This window comes from Astatotilapia calliptera, chromosome 7, assembly GCF_964374335.1.
Source record: "Astatotilapia calliptera chromosome 7, fAstCal68.1, whole genome shotgun sequence".
Taxonomy (NCBI): domain Eukaryota; kingdom Metazoa; phylum Chordata; class Actinopteri; order Cichliformes; family Cichlidae; genus Astatotilapia; species Astatotilapia calliptera.
The window spans coordinates 38,807-53,311 of NC_137428.1; the positions used below are offsets into that span (position 1 = coordinate 38,807).

A 14,505-nucleotide genomic window follows, 5' to 3' on the forward strand; every position below is an offset into this window, starting at 1 on the left:
GTTCTTTATGTTACAGAAGCACAGAGACACAAGACCAGGCGGAAAGAGACGATCGTTCGGTGAAAATGAGAATCTGCGAATGCAACATGTGGAACACGGAGAGTGGAATATGTAAACAAACCGGTTAATGTACCCCCTCGGTGCACTCTGCATGCTAACTGTTAGCAGAGCTAGTGAAATCTCTGAAAACATCTGAGCACTTTTGCAAACATGTTCTATGTTGACAACCTGACCAGACATACGTCGCGACATTCGCAGCTAAAACACTGTTAAAAGTGTAGCTGGTGACAGAAAAACGGGGCATTTTAAAACTACACCACCACCATTGCTGCTTGTGATTTGATCTGCATTCTGGGATAACTGGCTGCCCCAAGTCTACACAAGCAATCGATTATCTAGGATCGACCTGTTTTGACTTACTTTGCACGGCAACCAATCAAATGTTAGAGAAGCTGCATGGGCAGCGTTAACCCCGCCCCCTGAGTTTGATGGGTGAGGCTGACAGATAAAATTATTTCATGACGAGAGCCAGGCGCCAGGACTGCCAAAATGAAATAAATAAATATATCATTAAATAATTAATTAAATGTGTCAATAATTAATTAAAATGTGAAATACATAAATAATTAATTAAATGTGTCAATAATTAATTAATTACATGTGTCATAACTATTTATTTAATTAATTAATTCCAATTTTAATTAATTATTGCCACATTTAATTAATTATTTAATGGTGTATTTAATTAATTCATTATGGCAGTCCTGGCGTTCCATATTTTCCTTCGTCAGGAGAGGTGTACTGGCAGTCGCGTGACACACACAGATCAGACACATATTTCTGTGTTGCAGGTATGGAGATGTTCTTATGTTTTGGAGATGCAGTCTTTCATTCATTGTTTTTATAAGTACAGTGTTGTACTGCCTGTTAGATGGCGGTTATTAATATAATTGTACTGAAGTATAATGTTTGAACTATAAGTACCAGAATATTGGGTCCTGGTTATTGAATTGTATTTATCTGACTGTTTATTTGTTTTTGAATTATTTTGTTTATTGTTCTTATAAGTTGTTTTTGATGTTTTTTTCAGTGACATATTATTTATTTTGTGCTTTTTGTTTTTGAGAGCTTAAGTTAATGTTTTAAAACAATTTGTTGTATTTGATTCATTATATTATTGTAGTGTTAATGAAGCTGCAGACACAGCTGCTTTCAGCATGGCCGGAGGAGAGGTGTACTGGCAGTCGCGTGACACACACAGATCAGACACATGTTTCTGTGTTGCAGATGTGCAGTAAAGAGCCAAAGACCCAGTACTGTCTCCTGCCTCTTACTTTCACGCCAGAACACAACGCAAGAACAACAGGCGTAACACATGAACGGGTTACACATACTGAGGTGAGTTGTTGAGGATATGTCGAGCTGTCGATAAGCACGGCTGGTTTTGTGCTCTTATATACTGTTAGCCTGTTTTGCTGGCGTTAGTGAAGCTGTTTTCAACTGGATGTAACATTGTTGAACTCTGATGATTAATGAATAAACTCTCGATGTGACGATGTGAGCATGTAATTGTAACCCTGTGTTCATTTAGTCGTTTGATACCGTTTAATATCCAGTACATCTATTGGGTGTTTTATAACATGCCCTGGAATCATTTTAAGTTTTACAATGCCGGTGATTTACGACTCTTTCGCGACAGTCAACTGTGGCGTAAACTCTGGCGGGTCTCAGAGCTAGCTTATGTGAGCCAGCAGTGACATCTATACATGCAGTAGCCTTAAAATACTGATTATTTATTCTCCTGCTAGGTAAGAATTTGTGTTTTATACGTTTATTGTCACATTGTGCGCCATGTTATTGTTTCGGTGAAATGAATTTCTACAATGGCGGACTTAGACAAAATAGTGTTACTGTTAATTTGACTCTCTGCAGTGTTTAAATGCTTACACATACACACACAGTTACTGTCCCTCCACACGTAGGACTCAGTTCTGCTTCTATGCCCCATCTTTGTTTACTCTTTCCCACCCAACAAGTGCATAAATAAGATGTTAAAAACGTCATCATCATATCAAACATGATCGATTTGGGGGGAGTTTGTTTGGCACATGCTGACTGCATTCTAATTATAACCAGAAGAGGAGGCGAGAGCAGAGAACGAGAGTGCAGCAGTTTGGTGAAAGGAACAGGTGAAGAAGAGGTGAGCATCCAAGAGACGAGCAAGAGGACAGTTTCAAAGCAGACATTATGGCACAATAAAAGCTGTGAGAGCAGAGATTCATTCATATCTTTACTATTTTTCTTTAGCTTCTACTCCCGCTGCTTACAATAAATGAGATAAAGAACAAACAAGAACAACTCACATGGCATTGATTGTTTAGTTCAGTGTCACTCTGTGATTGTTTGACATTTCATATAAATGTGACTCTAAAATATAGTCAATAATATTAAAAAGCTGCTGTTACTGAATGAAACTTGAAGGATTATGATAAACTTCAGTTCTTACTGAATCTGTAACATTGCTTTTTTTAAAATTGTTAAATGACTTTTGTGTCACTGTGCACAGTGAAAAGCTCACCTGATGGTGGTGTAGTGGTGAGGCCATGTTCACCACTAGATGGAGACAACCTGGCACAGGTATTTTCTATACACTAAATTTCACACTGAAAAGCCTTGGTGGGAATTTTTGTTTCATAGAAAGTAAAGGAAAACATGTCTTGAGGTCTTTTTCCAGTGTTTTCAAAATTGTGTTTTTCACATACACATCAAAACTTCACACAGACAAACACACACACGAAACAACAAAATATGTCAAATTAGGGAGGGCAGAGAGGGCAGCCTTTACATTGTTTTATTGTAGAGTGACAGGAACTGCCTATGAGCTTCTAATCAAGCAGAAGTGTTGACGGAAAATCTATCAAAGGAAATACATTGATGAAAATCAAAGAAGAGAAATATTTATGTGATGTTCCATTTTCCTGAGAGCTGATTGGCTGTGATGACTCCTTCAAGTACTACATGCTACTTTGTCCTGCTAGTTAAGCCTGCTGTCTGTTCTCAGGCCTCCTCCTGTTTCACTGCCATATATCCACCACCAGAGGGCTCCACTGACCTGCCTGCCGACATCAGAGCACACCCCTGTGTCATGTGACCTGGCAGGAGTAGCAAAGCTGGACTCAGACCTGGCCAGGCAAGTTCAAAGGCAGCTGTGGTAGAGAGAGTATATGGGCTCAAATTGTGGTCATAAATATTTTGTACTTGTAAATCAATTTGTGTGGGTATGGGATCAGAACGATGCCACCTTGAAATGAAACCGAAAAAAATATTGAAACTGAAATAAATGTACAGCGCGGCTGCGGTCACGGACAAACTTGCATGTGTCTGTTCGGGAATGGCAGATGCTGAGAGGTCCAGCGTTTACATTACCGGCTATTTCAAAGTGACAGCCTGAGGTGTTCTTCAGTAAATTGGACTACCGGACAGGAGGACCTGAGGCCCCACCGTATTATTTTCGGTAAGTTAAATGTGTGTGTAAGCTAATCCGTAACTTAGGTCCTTAGGTGAGCACTCGGCTGTCGGGGAAACTTGTTTTGTAAAGTTCGTTTAGCTAACCCGTGCAGGTGAATGAATTTACCCTGACTAAAGAAATCAAGAGAAACGCACCGGGCTGCTCAGTGACTAACCACGGTTACTGTACTTTCTTTATGAGTATTATACTGTAAGAGCAACAGGCTGGACTCTGCTTCTGCTCCTGTGCAGAGCTGATTATTAATAAGAAGCTCGGTATACAGACAAGGATAACACAGTACCCAGGCTAGAAAGACAACTCCAGTTTGAGGCGCATGTCCTCCTGACATTTGGTGTTTGTGTTAATGATCCAATGGAAAAGCTTTGATGGGAGTGAGCTGTTCACTTGCACTATAGCACACAAAACGCTGCGCTGAGCACTGAGTGTTGCATCCGTGTACACACTGCATTGCTTCATATTTCACTCGTAAAGTAGGAAATGGGTGGAGCAGTTTATTAAAAGGGTAAACGTACATGGGTTTGATTGTAAGGCCCAAACAGAGCTGGCACAGGTCTAACAAGCTTGTGCATGAAGGGACAAACTGAGTGTGACATAAGGAAATGCTTACATGTGTAATTATCTTGATTACTGGTGAAGGACTACGTCACATGTAATCAAACATGACTCATTACTTATAAAAACCCTTTAACTAAAAGTTTATCAGAAACTCTCCTCTATTGTTTACTCTGTTTATCACCCAACAGTGACCTCGACCCTCTTCAAGCTCCTCACTGGTCAGTTCGAGTCAGGACGGCTGAAAATCCTCAGTGTTTACTGGGTAAGTTAAACTGATCAGTGGGACACTCAGGGGCAGAGACCATGATGCTTTGGGGCTGACCACAGAGGTTTTACTAGTCAGTACAGATTTCAAACACACCGCTACATACTACATTAAGGTCAGTGCATTAAGTGCACTGACCTTAATGTTGTATTTTTCTGGTTGCTAATACACTTGGATCCATTACAAACATACACATTGTTGTGTGATGTGTGAAGACTTTTTATGGCTTTGTTTTTTGTCCGAACAGCACAGAGGAAACTATTTCTAAGCCAAGAGGCTAAAATTCATGCACCAAATGATACGCAGCAGATAAGATGGATGTAATCAAGCTACCGATAGAAAGAACATAATCAAGGACAAATAAAGTGTCTTTTTTTCCTCATTGTTCTCTGTGTGGGCCTCCTACTTCCTCCGTGTGGTAGTTTGACTCGTACTGATGTGGCTCCTCTGCTTCTTTTCACAAACAGTTTTTCCTTCCTGGTCACTGTTGAGCCCGTCACACTCAGCAGCTCGAGCTCGAGCTAAGACAGCCTTGAATCTTAAAACTACAGCCGTAATTGCATTTATGTCTTAGAGTGCTGGCCACAGATATTGATCCCATCTGACAGCAGCTCAGTAAAGCACAAGAGCGTCATCTTAAACAGGATATCAGGCAGCGTTCTTATTTTTATTGTCTACTTCTGGTCACATCCTGCTTTTGCCACTGAGCGATCAGCATCCTGTGTTTTATCATGAAGTGATGACTACGTGAGCTCCACTTGTTTAATTCTTCTAACATCTAGAAAACAACAGAGTTTCTAAATGACAGACTTATTTATTTGTGTTTGTGTCTCAGTATCTGTTTCCAGATGCTGCTGTGGAGAAGTCTGACTGTAAGAATAACACTCAGCTGTCCAACTCCAGTGGGACATCGGAGCAAGAGAAAACCTCTGATTATGTATGTTTGCCTCTTCACCACTCGCACACTCAAGGTTACACTCAGGTCAGGTCCAATATAAGTTTCAGAGTGAAGACAGGCTCAGTGCTGTCAGTACTTTGTCAGGATTTTTATTAGAATGTATTAAATTTGGTGTCCTGCTGTTTGATTTCATGCTGGTCTTTTCCCTCGTTGTAGAACCTTTTCCACCAGCTGAAGTCAGCCCCCAGTGACAGTCTGACCTACCGTCTGGCTCTGTGTGTGTGTCTGGTCAACTATTACTACGGTGGGCTGCGGGCTGTTGGACACCTCTGGCAGGAGTTTGTCCTTGAGTTGCGTTACCGGTGGGAAAATAACCATCTTATTTGTGGGTGGGTACCTCACAGGCTCGTGCTGCTTTGATTTTAAAGATGTCACACATATTAACATTTTCATTTTATAGCAGGTAAAATAAGTATTGAACACGTCAGCAGTTCTCTAAGCAAATATATTTCTAAAGGTGCTTTGATGTGAAATTATCACCAGATGTCGGTAACACAGGGACATTAAACACACAGACATTTATTTATTACTTTATACAAATGTTGGTGATGACAGTTCATGGCAGCTTCTGTATGGAGAAACCAGTCCCATCATTGCTCATGACTTTGACCCACTCACCACACAAACAGTCTATAAATCCCGAATGCTCCGTGGATCCTTCCCACAGATTCGGCTCAGGTGATTGGCTGGGCCGTTCCAGCAGCTTTACTTGATTTCTCTGAAACCAACAGTTTCCATTGGCTGTGTTTGAGATCATGGTCTTGCTGAAACATCCATCCTTGTTTCATCTTCATCATCCTGGTAGATGGCAGCAGATTTTAATCAACAATGTCTCCATTCATCCTTCCTGGAGTTAGATTTAATAGCTCAGTCCCTTTTGCAGCTTGTTATAAAGTTTTTATGCATAACTTTTCTAAGCAATCACACATTTTTTTGGGAACATCAAAATCATCATGCTCCCACCTCCAGACTTCAGTGTTGCTGTGGTGTTTTTGGGATGCAGCCACCCAAACACGGTGTGTTTACAGCATTCAAAGAGTTTTGCTCTTAACAAAGGCAGTCGCACTTTTCTCCTCTCCCTTAGCTTCCCTGCTTAGCCTCTTATGTCCTTGTCTTGTCTCGTGTTTTTTGTATTACTTTTCCCTGGAACACTCTCTCACAGTCTGTTCTCTAAAACCTAAAAGAGGAATTATGGATTTGATCAACTGGTCCCTGAATGCAATTGACACCCCTTTCTCAACGAGAAGTCTGGGCTCGGGTGAGCCTGAGTGCTGAAGATATCTACCTGTTCGGAACCATGGTAACAGGGTTCTGGCTGATCGGAGCTGGCTTGGCCCTGACTTATCGAAGAATTAAGAAAGCGGAACCGGCTGTTCAAACCCCCACAAGGCTGCCCGCTGGGATTCAAACGATGGGAAGAGGCGTGAGTTTCTCAAAATGGGCTCATTGAACGCAGCATGGATAAGATCTTGGAGAACGCACGGCTGCTTTGAACACTCAGAATAAGACTTCTGAGTGCAAATTGGATCACATCTTGGAGAAGCTGACTGCGGTCGTTACTAACTTGTTATTTTCTGTTATACTGCGAGAGTACTGTTGCCCGCGAAGGGTTGTTGTTGGTGTGGAGAAAAATGGCGTAACAAATAAAGCGCTGGGAGTGAGACTACGACGTCGTGTCTTTGAGTTCTCAGAATCGGCTCTCTGAGCACAAGAATGACAACATCACGGAGCGCAAGTTTGATAACATCATGGAGAAGCTCACGGCTCTCCAACGGGAGATTGAGAGACCAGTGTCGGAGTGTTAGAACAGCTTTGAAATTCATATGAGCTGTTCGCACTAAAGTAAAAACCTCCATCACTTATGCGGATACCCCTTCGGCCCCAGCCGTGGGCTCAAGGCTGGAGCCGAACAACAACTCCCTGATAACGACTGTGTTTAGACTGTTCTTCCCACTCCATGCAAGGCCACCTGGGTTGGCTGGAAGACTGTTTACTTAGCCTGGCAGGGAGGAGGACACTGTCTCAGCTGAACTCTGGACACGCACACGCTTACACAGACATATATACACATGCAGATGTACACTCCTCCCCCCTCCAAACGCCTTCGACGCTTATTCCCCTCCGATGCTGACGGTGGATCAAGGAGACCAGCGCACGCAGGCCCGGATGTACTGTCTACGCTGGCTGTCTCTCACCCTTTACCCATCCCTGTTGCTTGTCATGTGTTTCATGTGCAGAGGTGATTTTTTCTGTTCTCAAACTGATCTCCCTGTTGGAGCTCAGTCTGGGGGGAGTTGTTTTTTTCTCCTTATCTTTCCTCATGTGGTGCATTTTCCATTGTTACACCTCTCTGACCTGTCTTCCCCATGTGATGTTTGTGTCATGTATGTATGGTCAGAAGGGTAAGTTGGCGCTGGCAAAGGTCGGCAGCCTTAACCCAATTTCCATCGGGGTCAGCCTTCAGGATCAATAAAGTTTTATTGAATTGAATTAAGTGACCAAACTATAAAGTTAAAGCGTATTGTTGTACCTATGCATTACACTGGAGCAGAGCTTGCATACATTCTTACCTGCTTACACTCATCATTCATTCGTCAAACTGAATAAAATAGCAATAAAATAGGGTGGCTGCAGCTCAGGCGGTAGAGCGGTTCGTCTACTGATCGGAAGGTTGGTGGTTCAATTCCTGGCTTCCCCCAGGCTGCATGCCAAATATCCTTGGGCAAGATACTAACCCCAAATTGCTCGCCGATGCATTCATTGGAGTGTGTGTGTGTGTGAGAGAGAATGTTACTTAGAAAGCACCTAGAAAAATGTGCTTGTGCGAATGGGTGAATGCACAAGTTGTGTAAAGTGCTTTTAGTGCTCAGAAGAGTAGAAAAGCGCTATATAAGAACCAGTCCATTTACCATTTAACCAGAGGAGTATTGCACTGGTTGGATGGCAGCAGCCATGGAGGGAGGGTGTAATCGTCCCGTGTTATGCTGGTGTTTTGTATTAGATGTAAGCTTACATTTGGCAGCATTAGTGAACATTATACTGAATGTTACACAGGAGTGTCTCAGGTAGGAGGGAGGCTCACTCGGTCCATTCACTGAGCTTAGTGTTCAGTGATCGATGGTCCAGGGGAAAAGCTGTTTTCTTAGCCTGGCTGTCCTGTTTCTTGAACAGGTGCTGTCCAGGATGAGATGAGATTTGATTGGCTCTCCTGAGACAGCGAGTGCTGACCATGTCCTCCAGGGAAGGAAAGGGACAGGCACTATTCTTCTGTGCTGTCTTAATGACCCACTGAGCAGTTAGCATACCAAGCTGTTAGCAGTAGGTGGGGACACACTATGGTGCTGTGGTAAAAAAGCCACCAAGACTTTCTTCTCCAGATGGTTCCTCCTCCTCCTCAGCATCCTGAGGTGGAGTCTTTGACTTTGGACCATGAGAGGTCCTCAGCTACGTGAGTCCCCAGGAACGAGGACACTCGCTGAACACAGTCTGCTTGATGTGGAGAGGAACGTGTTTCCCTCTGCTGAGGTCACATCTCCTTAGTTTTGATGGCGCTGAGCAGACGGTTGTGTTCATTGCAGCAGCCTGTCAGGTTTTTAACCTCCTGCCTGTTCGCCGTCTTCTCCGCTGATGATTGTCGCATCATCAGCAAATGTAACGATGGTGTTAGAGGGGCAGGTAGGTGTGAACTCATGAGTGTACAGGAGAGCAGGCAAAGACGCCTGTGGATACTTTATGAATGCAGATGATAATATTCTGCCAGCGTTTCACAGACTTGTTCAGCAAACTTTAAACACACTTCACGCTTCTCTTTTTTTCTGTGGCTCTTGCACACATATTGTTTTCTTTGAAACAGTCGTACCTGCTGATTCCAGGCCTTTCTGTGGCTCTTCATAACTGGGCCTTGACTCTTCTGATAATTCTTTTCACTGGTCTGTGTGAAATCTTGTGGGAAGCACCTGGTCGTGGCCCATTTATGGTGAAATAATATTCTTTCCACTTTACCAAAAGTGCGCTGGAACCTTCAGTAGTTCTACTGTGACCACTGCCACCAGCATGTTTTGCAAAAGTCTTGAGAGAGCTCGTTGTTTTTACCCGTCATGAGACGTTTCTTGTGTGAAACCTGAATAATGAGACCATCAGTTGGGACTGAACCAGCTGATATTTGATTTGATATTAATTGGCGAGGTCTGTGACGAGTTACATGACTCTTTGGTGGCAGGACTCCTGGGCTGGAGGTGCGAGTCCCACTGAGTCTGTGGATGTTGTTGGACTGTCCTGGTTTCCCACCTCGGGATAAGCAGACTACAGTAGCGGTTTCCCTTTCTAAGAAGTGGGACTAGGGGCTGTGCTTGAACTTGGGAATGATACTCCAAAGCCTCCCTGGAAGTCTGTGACTGGGTCAGTTCGTTAGTTGAACCTGAGGTTGAGGATATATTTTCAGCCCTGGAGCTCCTCTGTCAGATGGTGACGGCATACAAAGTATCTGGTACCACTGTCCTCTGTGTGCTGCTGTTGGTCCGTCAGCTGTGGAGAGAGTGAAGAATAAGTGATAATGAAAAGTTGTTGTTCTCGTTGAACTCTGTTATTGCTGCTTTATTCGTGGCCAACACTCAGCAGATATTGGCACCAGCCGATTTCAGTCGGGATCTCAAAGGACTTCGTGGAAGAGCAGAACCTATTTGCAGACATTTGTGGGACCTCGTTAGACTGTTGACTTGGACACAGACAGAAGACAGAAACACATTTTGAGACCAGAGGAGATGGATCTGACAGAGCGGGGGCCCCCAGGCTGTGGAGTGCTTTGCCTCCATCATTATGTTGCCTTGATTGCATTTATTTTTATAAACAGCAGCTTGAGACTCATTTATTTAGCCTGGCTTTGAACTAGATTTGTGCTGTTTCATATTATTGTGAAGCACTCTGTGGTTCTTATCCTGTGCCATATAAATAAAGTCAAATGCTGGATGTCTGTACTTTGTCCAGCTTCAGCTGTCCAGCTGAGCCGACACTTTAGAATCAGGCTTTGGTCTTGTTGTCAGTCATGTTGGATCTCCGTCCGTCTCTAATAACAGACAAATGACCAAAATGTAAAAATCCAAGTACATAATACCAGGCACAAAAGCCCCTGCAGTGTTTGTGCCGTGCTCTAACTAAAACTTTGCTTGAAATTGTTTAAGCAGTATTTGTTTCTCTGTTAACACACTGGTGTTCACTCATATCCATCTCTGTGCTTCCTAATCTGCAGGCTGGCAGGTGGAGCTCCTGATCTTCGCTGTTGTCTTTTGCATCAGAAGTTCCAGGTAGCCACACACAGTGCACAAAGTGCAAGGACTAATCGAACGATTTAAAAGACAAAAAACAACATCATGCACATTTGTAGACTTGCAACTTTAATTCCAGTGGTTTATCAAAAGTGTTGTGTTAACTTTGATAATTGGAACGATGTTTAGGTGATAAAGAGAAAAATGAATTCTGAGAGCTGATGCTCAGTGTGATACAGCATCTTCAAACTCCCAAACACCTGTTTATGTCGTGTTGTCTGTTGAACACAAGTAGCAGTGTTATGTTTCCATGTGTGAAAAGAGTTTTTGTTCCTGGACAGATGCTGAATTGTTGTATCGAAAGGAAGAAGGCCAGAGATGAATCTCACAAGGTACCCGAGGGGAAAGAAAAGGAACACAGGGTCTCAGGTGCCTGCCAGAAGAGCCGCCAAGGACCAGAGTGTGCAACCAGTGCTTCCAGTTCAACAAGAGAGATGTCTCAAGGAAAATCCTGGGACTCGTGGAGTGACAGCGAGGAGGAATTCTTCGAGTGCCTGAGTGACCAGGGCGAGACTGAGGCGACACAAGCTGAGGGCAGAGCTGAGGGCAGGCTGCACCCCCACAACAACATGACTCTGCTCAACTCTGCAGAGCCTCTCTATGTTCCCGTCACACAGGTCAGAGTCACTGCCTCACTGTGCAAACACATCATATGCTGTTATTTATTCCAAATACAGCATGTTGAAAATAATAGTCGGGGTCACACGGGGTGGAGCCTATCCCATACCATAGGGCGAGAGGCGGGGTTCACCCTGGACAGGTCGCCAGTTGCAGGGCGAACACAGAGAGACAGACAAACATTTAACCCAGGGGTGGGCAACTCCAGGCCTCGAGGGCCGGCGTCCTGCAGATCTCACCCTGTGTCAACACACCTGAATCAGATGGTTAGTTCAGCCTCTGGAGAACTTCCACGATAAGGATAAGCTTTATTTGTTGGTTGCCTGCAACTGAGATGACCTAATCGACCATACATACAATGTACAAACTTAACATTGGGGATACAGGTCAGGCTAACTAGCAACAAAGGATAGCCCTAACCCAAGACACGTTGAGGAGGTAATTTAGCCATTTAAATCAGCTGTGTTGGATCAAGGACGCATCTAAAACCTGCAGGACACCGGCCCTCGAGGCCTGGAGTTGGACACCTCTGATTTATGCTCTCATTCACACCTGTGGGCAGTTTAGAGTCAGAGTTAACCCAACCCCACTCGCTCCATGTTCAAAGACGTGCAGTTAATAATTAGAACTAAAAGAAAGCGGTTGTAACAGTACAGAGGCGACCTTTGTGTGACAAAACCATGAAAGCAGATCTCATATAAGTGGTTCACAGAAATGTCATTAACCTCAGCTGAAGCTGACTGAGTCTGATATCTGTGCGTCATGTTTCATTTTCAGGAACCTGCTCCAATGACAGAGGACCTGTTAGCAGAGCAGTCAGAGGTACTGACCAAACTGGGCACATCAGCTGAAGGTACCCACCTGCGTGCTCGGATGCAGAGTGCCTGTCTGCTATCTGACATGGAGTCCTTCAAAGTGAATCGGACACACTCTGGGTCAGCTGTCTCCTAAGTTTCTTAGTGCTTCCTGTCTAACATCCACACTTAGACGGACACATCGGAGAGCAGCTTAGGGTTAGTATCTTGGCTATGGGGCGATTATGGCTCAAGAGTTGGGAGTTCGCCTTGTAATTGGAAGGTTGCCGGTTTGAGCTCCGGCTTGGACAGTCTCGGTCGTTGTGTCCTTGGGCAAGACACTTCACCCGTTGCCTACTGGTGGTGGTCAGAGAGCCCGGTGGCGCCAGTGTCCGGCAGCCTCGCCTCTGTCAGTGCGCCCCAGGGTGGCTGTGGTTACAATGTAGCTGCCATCACCAGTGTGTGAATGTGTGTGTGAATGGGTGGATGACTGGTTGTGTAAACCTAGGGACTAGTAAAGCACTATGCAAATACAGGCCATTTACCAAGGATACTTGGCCTGCAGACTGGAGGAACCAGGGATTGAACCACGACCTTCTGATCAGTAGATGACCTGCTAATGAGCTACAGCCACCCGTTAGCCTTTAGCATTAGCCACATGTTGTGGAAGTTTTCCATTAAATAAAGCCTGCAGACGAGCGGTAGCTAACATTCTTTAATCAAAACAAAGAACAGAAAACCAAGCTTGGTGGAGAGCCTGCATGATCGCGGGGCAGACGGTCAGCAGAGTCTCCCTGAGCCTAGCATGGCTCTGTGTTAAAAGCCTTCTTCAGGAACAAAAGGCAGTGCACAGCTGTTTCACACCTTAAGGTCCACACTCCCTTGCTGCCTCCCAGAGTCCTCGAAGAGACAAAAGATTCTTCCTGTGGAGTTCTGCTTCCCCCCAACTTCCTTACCAGACTCCCACCATCTGTCTAACTGCATGAGTGTGAGACATGCTAAAATCCAGTGGCACCAAGGCATCATACAATAACATAATATGAATAATACATAAATAAAATAAATTCTTATACACACATTAGCGTCAGTGTGCCCTCGAGTTGCTACATGTCTGCTAGTTTTACTGTTCAGGATGTTTTGTGTGTGTGTGTGAACTGCCTGCAGTGAACATAACTGTGCAGTCACACACACACACAGTAGTCACAGAGAGTACCGCTGTGGTAGGGTGACCATAAAGAGGACACTGGGCCCAGTCATGAAGAACTTTAAGAATACTGTTAGCTTAAAGAAAACGACGTCTTCTCTGTGCAGTTAATGATGAATTAATAAAAAATGTCATGTAGGCTTTTACAAGTAAACTAGTGTGAAATAAGAGGACTGTTGATCAGCCTACGCTGTGGAAAGCTGTGACTCTGTCACTGACACGTGTGGCATGATGGATGCAGTCATGCTGGGAGAAGCTACGTGAGTGCAGAAACCTCTGATCACCAGACGATCACGTGGTCGTCAGTTTTCAAACAGCTCATTGCAGTTTGATAAATCATCTTCAGAGGTTATTTGAACCTTGTCTTTGCAGAGACCTGCAGACCTGAGGCAGTAATGCAGTGATAATGACCAGCACACAGTGTAAGTCATGCTGCAGCTGCCCTGAATCTACAGTGTTGGTTATTCCCACCATGTTTCTGATCCAGTGTGGACGAGCTCTTTATTCAGTCTGAACTGGTTTTAATACTAAAATACAATTGATTTGTTATTCATAGATTTTCAGATTTACTCTTACACAAAAAAGTAAAACATTTTTGTTGCCAGATCACACGTATTTACTTCCAGTCCTGAACAGAAGGAAATCGTTTTGATGCCTAAATGACATTTTATGTTCAGTGACAGCCTGGTGTGCTTGGGTCCATGAATGCAGTGGTGTCGTGAGTGGGCCCTGTTCGAGTCGTCAGTGCCAGTATGAGGTGTCAGTGAATATATTTACACATTACTTCATTTAAAGTACGAGTTTGTGTCTCTGTCCACAGGCAGCCAACCCCGGCTGTGTCCTGGAGGATTTTGTGCGCTGGTATTCACCTCGGGATTACGTAGAAGAGGAAGTGGTCGATGAGAAGGGCAACACGATGGTGACGGGGACACTCAGTCCCAGGATGAAGATCCCAGGCAACATGTGGGTGGAGGCTTGGGAGACTGCCAGGGTCACACCTGCACGACGCCAAAAAAGACTTTTTGATGACACCAAGGCCGAGAAGGTCTGAAGCAGGTCGTTCGTTTTGCCACATGCATGTTTTAAGCCAAACGTGTTTACTAAGTGGATCACAAAGTGTTTTCATGAATGTTTCTGCTGATTTTCAGGATCAGCTTCTGCCATGGGACCGTTTTGGCTCATGTATGTTGGAGAAGTCAGTTTAACACAGATCTGTGCTCACAGACATGTTGAAGCATTTTCACATGTTGATGAAAAAGGA

General features: G+C 44.2%; 2 protein-coding genes across 3 annotated transcripts in view; both read left to right on the forward strand.

The window, feature by feature from the left end:
- Positions 1-769: 769 nt before the first annotated feature.
- On the forward strand, positions 770-10,994 carry LOC113024980 (uncharacterized). Of its 2 annotated transcripts, none has more exons than XM_080304023.1 (10): positions 770-1,398; positions 2,137-2,264; positions 2,567-2,637; positions 3,062-3,190; positions 3,399-3,514; positions 4,273-4,346; positions 5,198-5,286; positions 5,464-5,609; positions 10,553-10,607; positions 10,910-10,994. In XM_080304023.1, the coding sequence occupies exons 1-4, from the start codon at positions 1,376-1,378 to the stop codon at positions 3,149-3,151; spliced, it is 312 nt and encodes a 103-aa protein (XP_080160149.1). In that variant the 5' UTR covers positions 770-1,375; the 3' UTR covers positions 3,152-3,190; positions 3,399-3,514; positions 4,273-4,346; positions 5,198-5,286; positions 5,464-5,609; positions 10,553-10,607; positions 10,910-10,994. The 2 variants fall into 2 exon arrangements, with proteins under 2 accessions (XP_080160149.1, XP_080160150.1); XM_080304024.1 differs by having other exon boundaries at positions 2,140-2,264.
- Positions 10,995-11,106: 112 nt separating this feature from the next.
- lamb4 (laminin, beta 4) overlaps positions 11,107-14,505 on the forward strand; it is a 90,424-nt gene continuing 87,025 nt past the window's right edge. The window contains exon 1 of the mRNA XM_080304022.1: positions 11,107-11,245. The gene's annotated coding sequence lies outside the window, so the exon portion shown is untranslated. The remainder of the gene's footprint in view (positions 11,246-14,505) is intronic.

Excerpts from the sequence above, each read along its gene's own strand:
- LOC113024980 (XM_080304023.1), top strand. The coding sequence starts at position 1,376 with ATGAACGGGTTACACATACTGAG. Across the intron at positions 1,399-2,136 it reads AACGGGTTACACATACTGAG|AAGAGGAGGCGAGAGCAGAG; the intron begins GTGAGTTGTTGA and ends AATTATAACCAG. Across the intron at positions 2,638-3,061 it reads ATGGAGACAACCTGGCACAG|GCCTCCTCCTGTTTCACTGC; the intron begins GTATTTTCTATA and ends GTCTGTTCTCAG.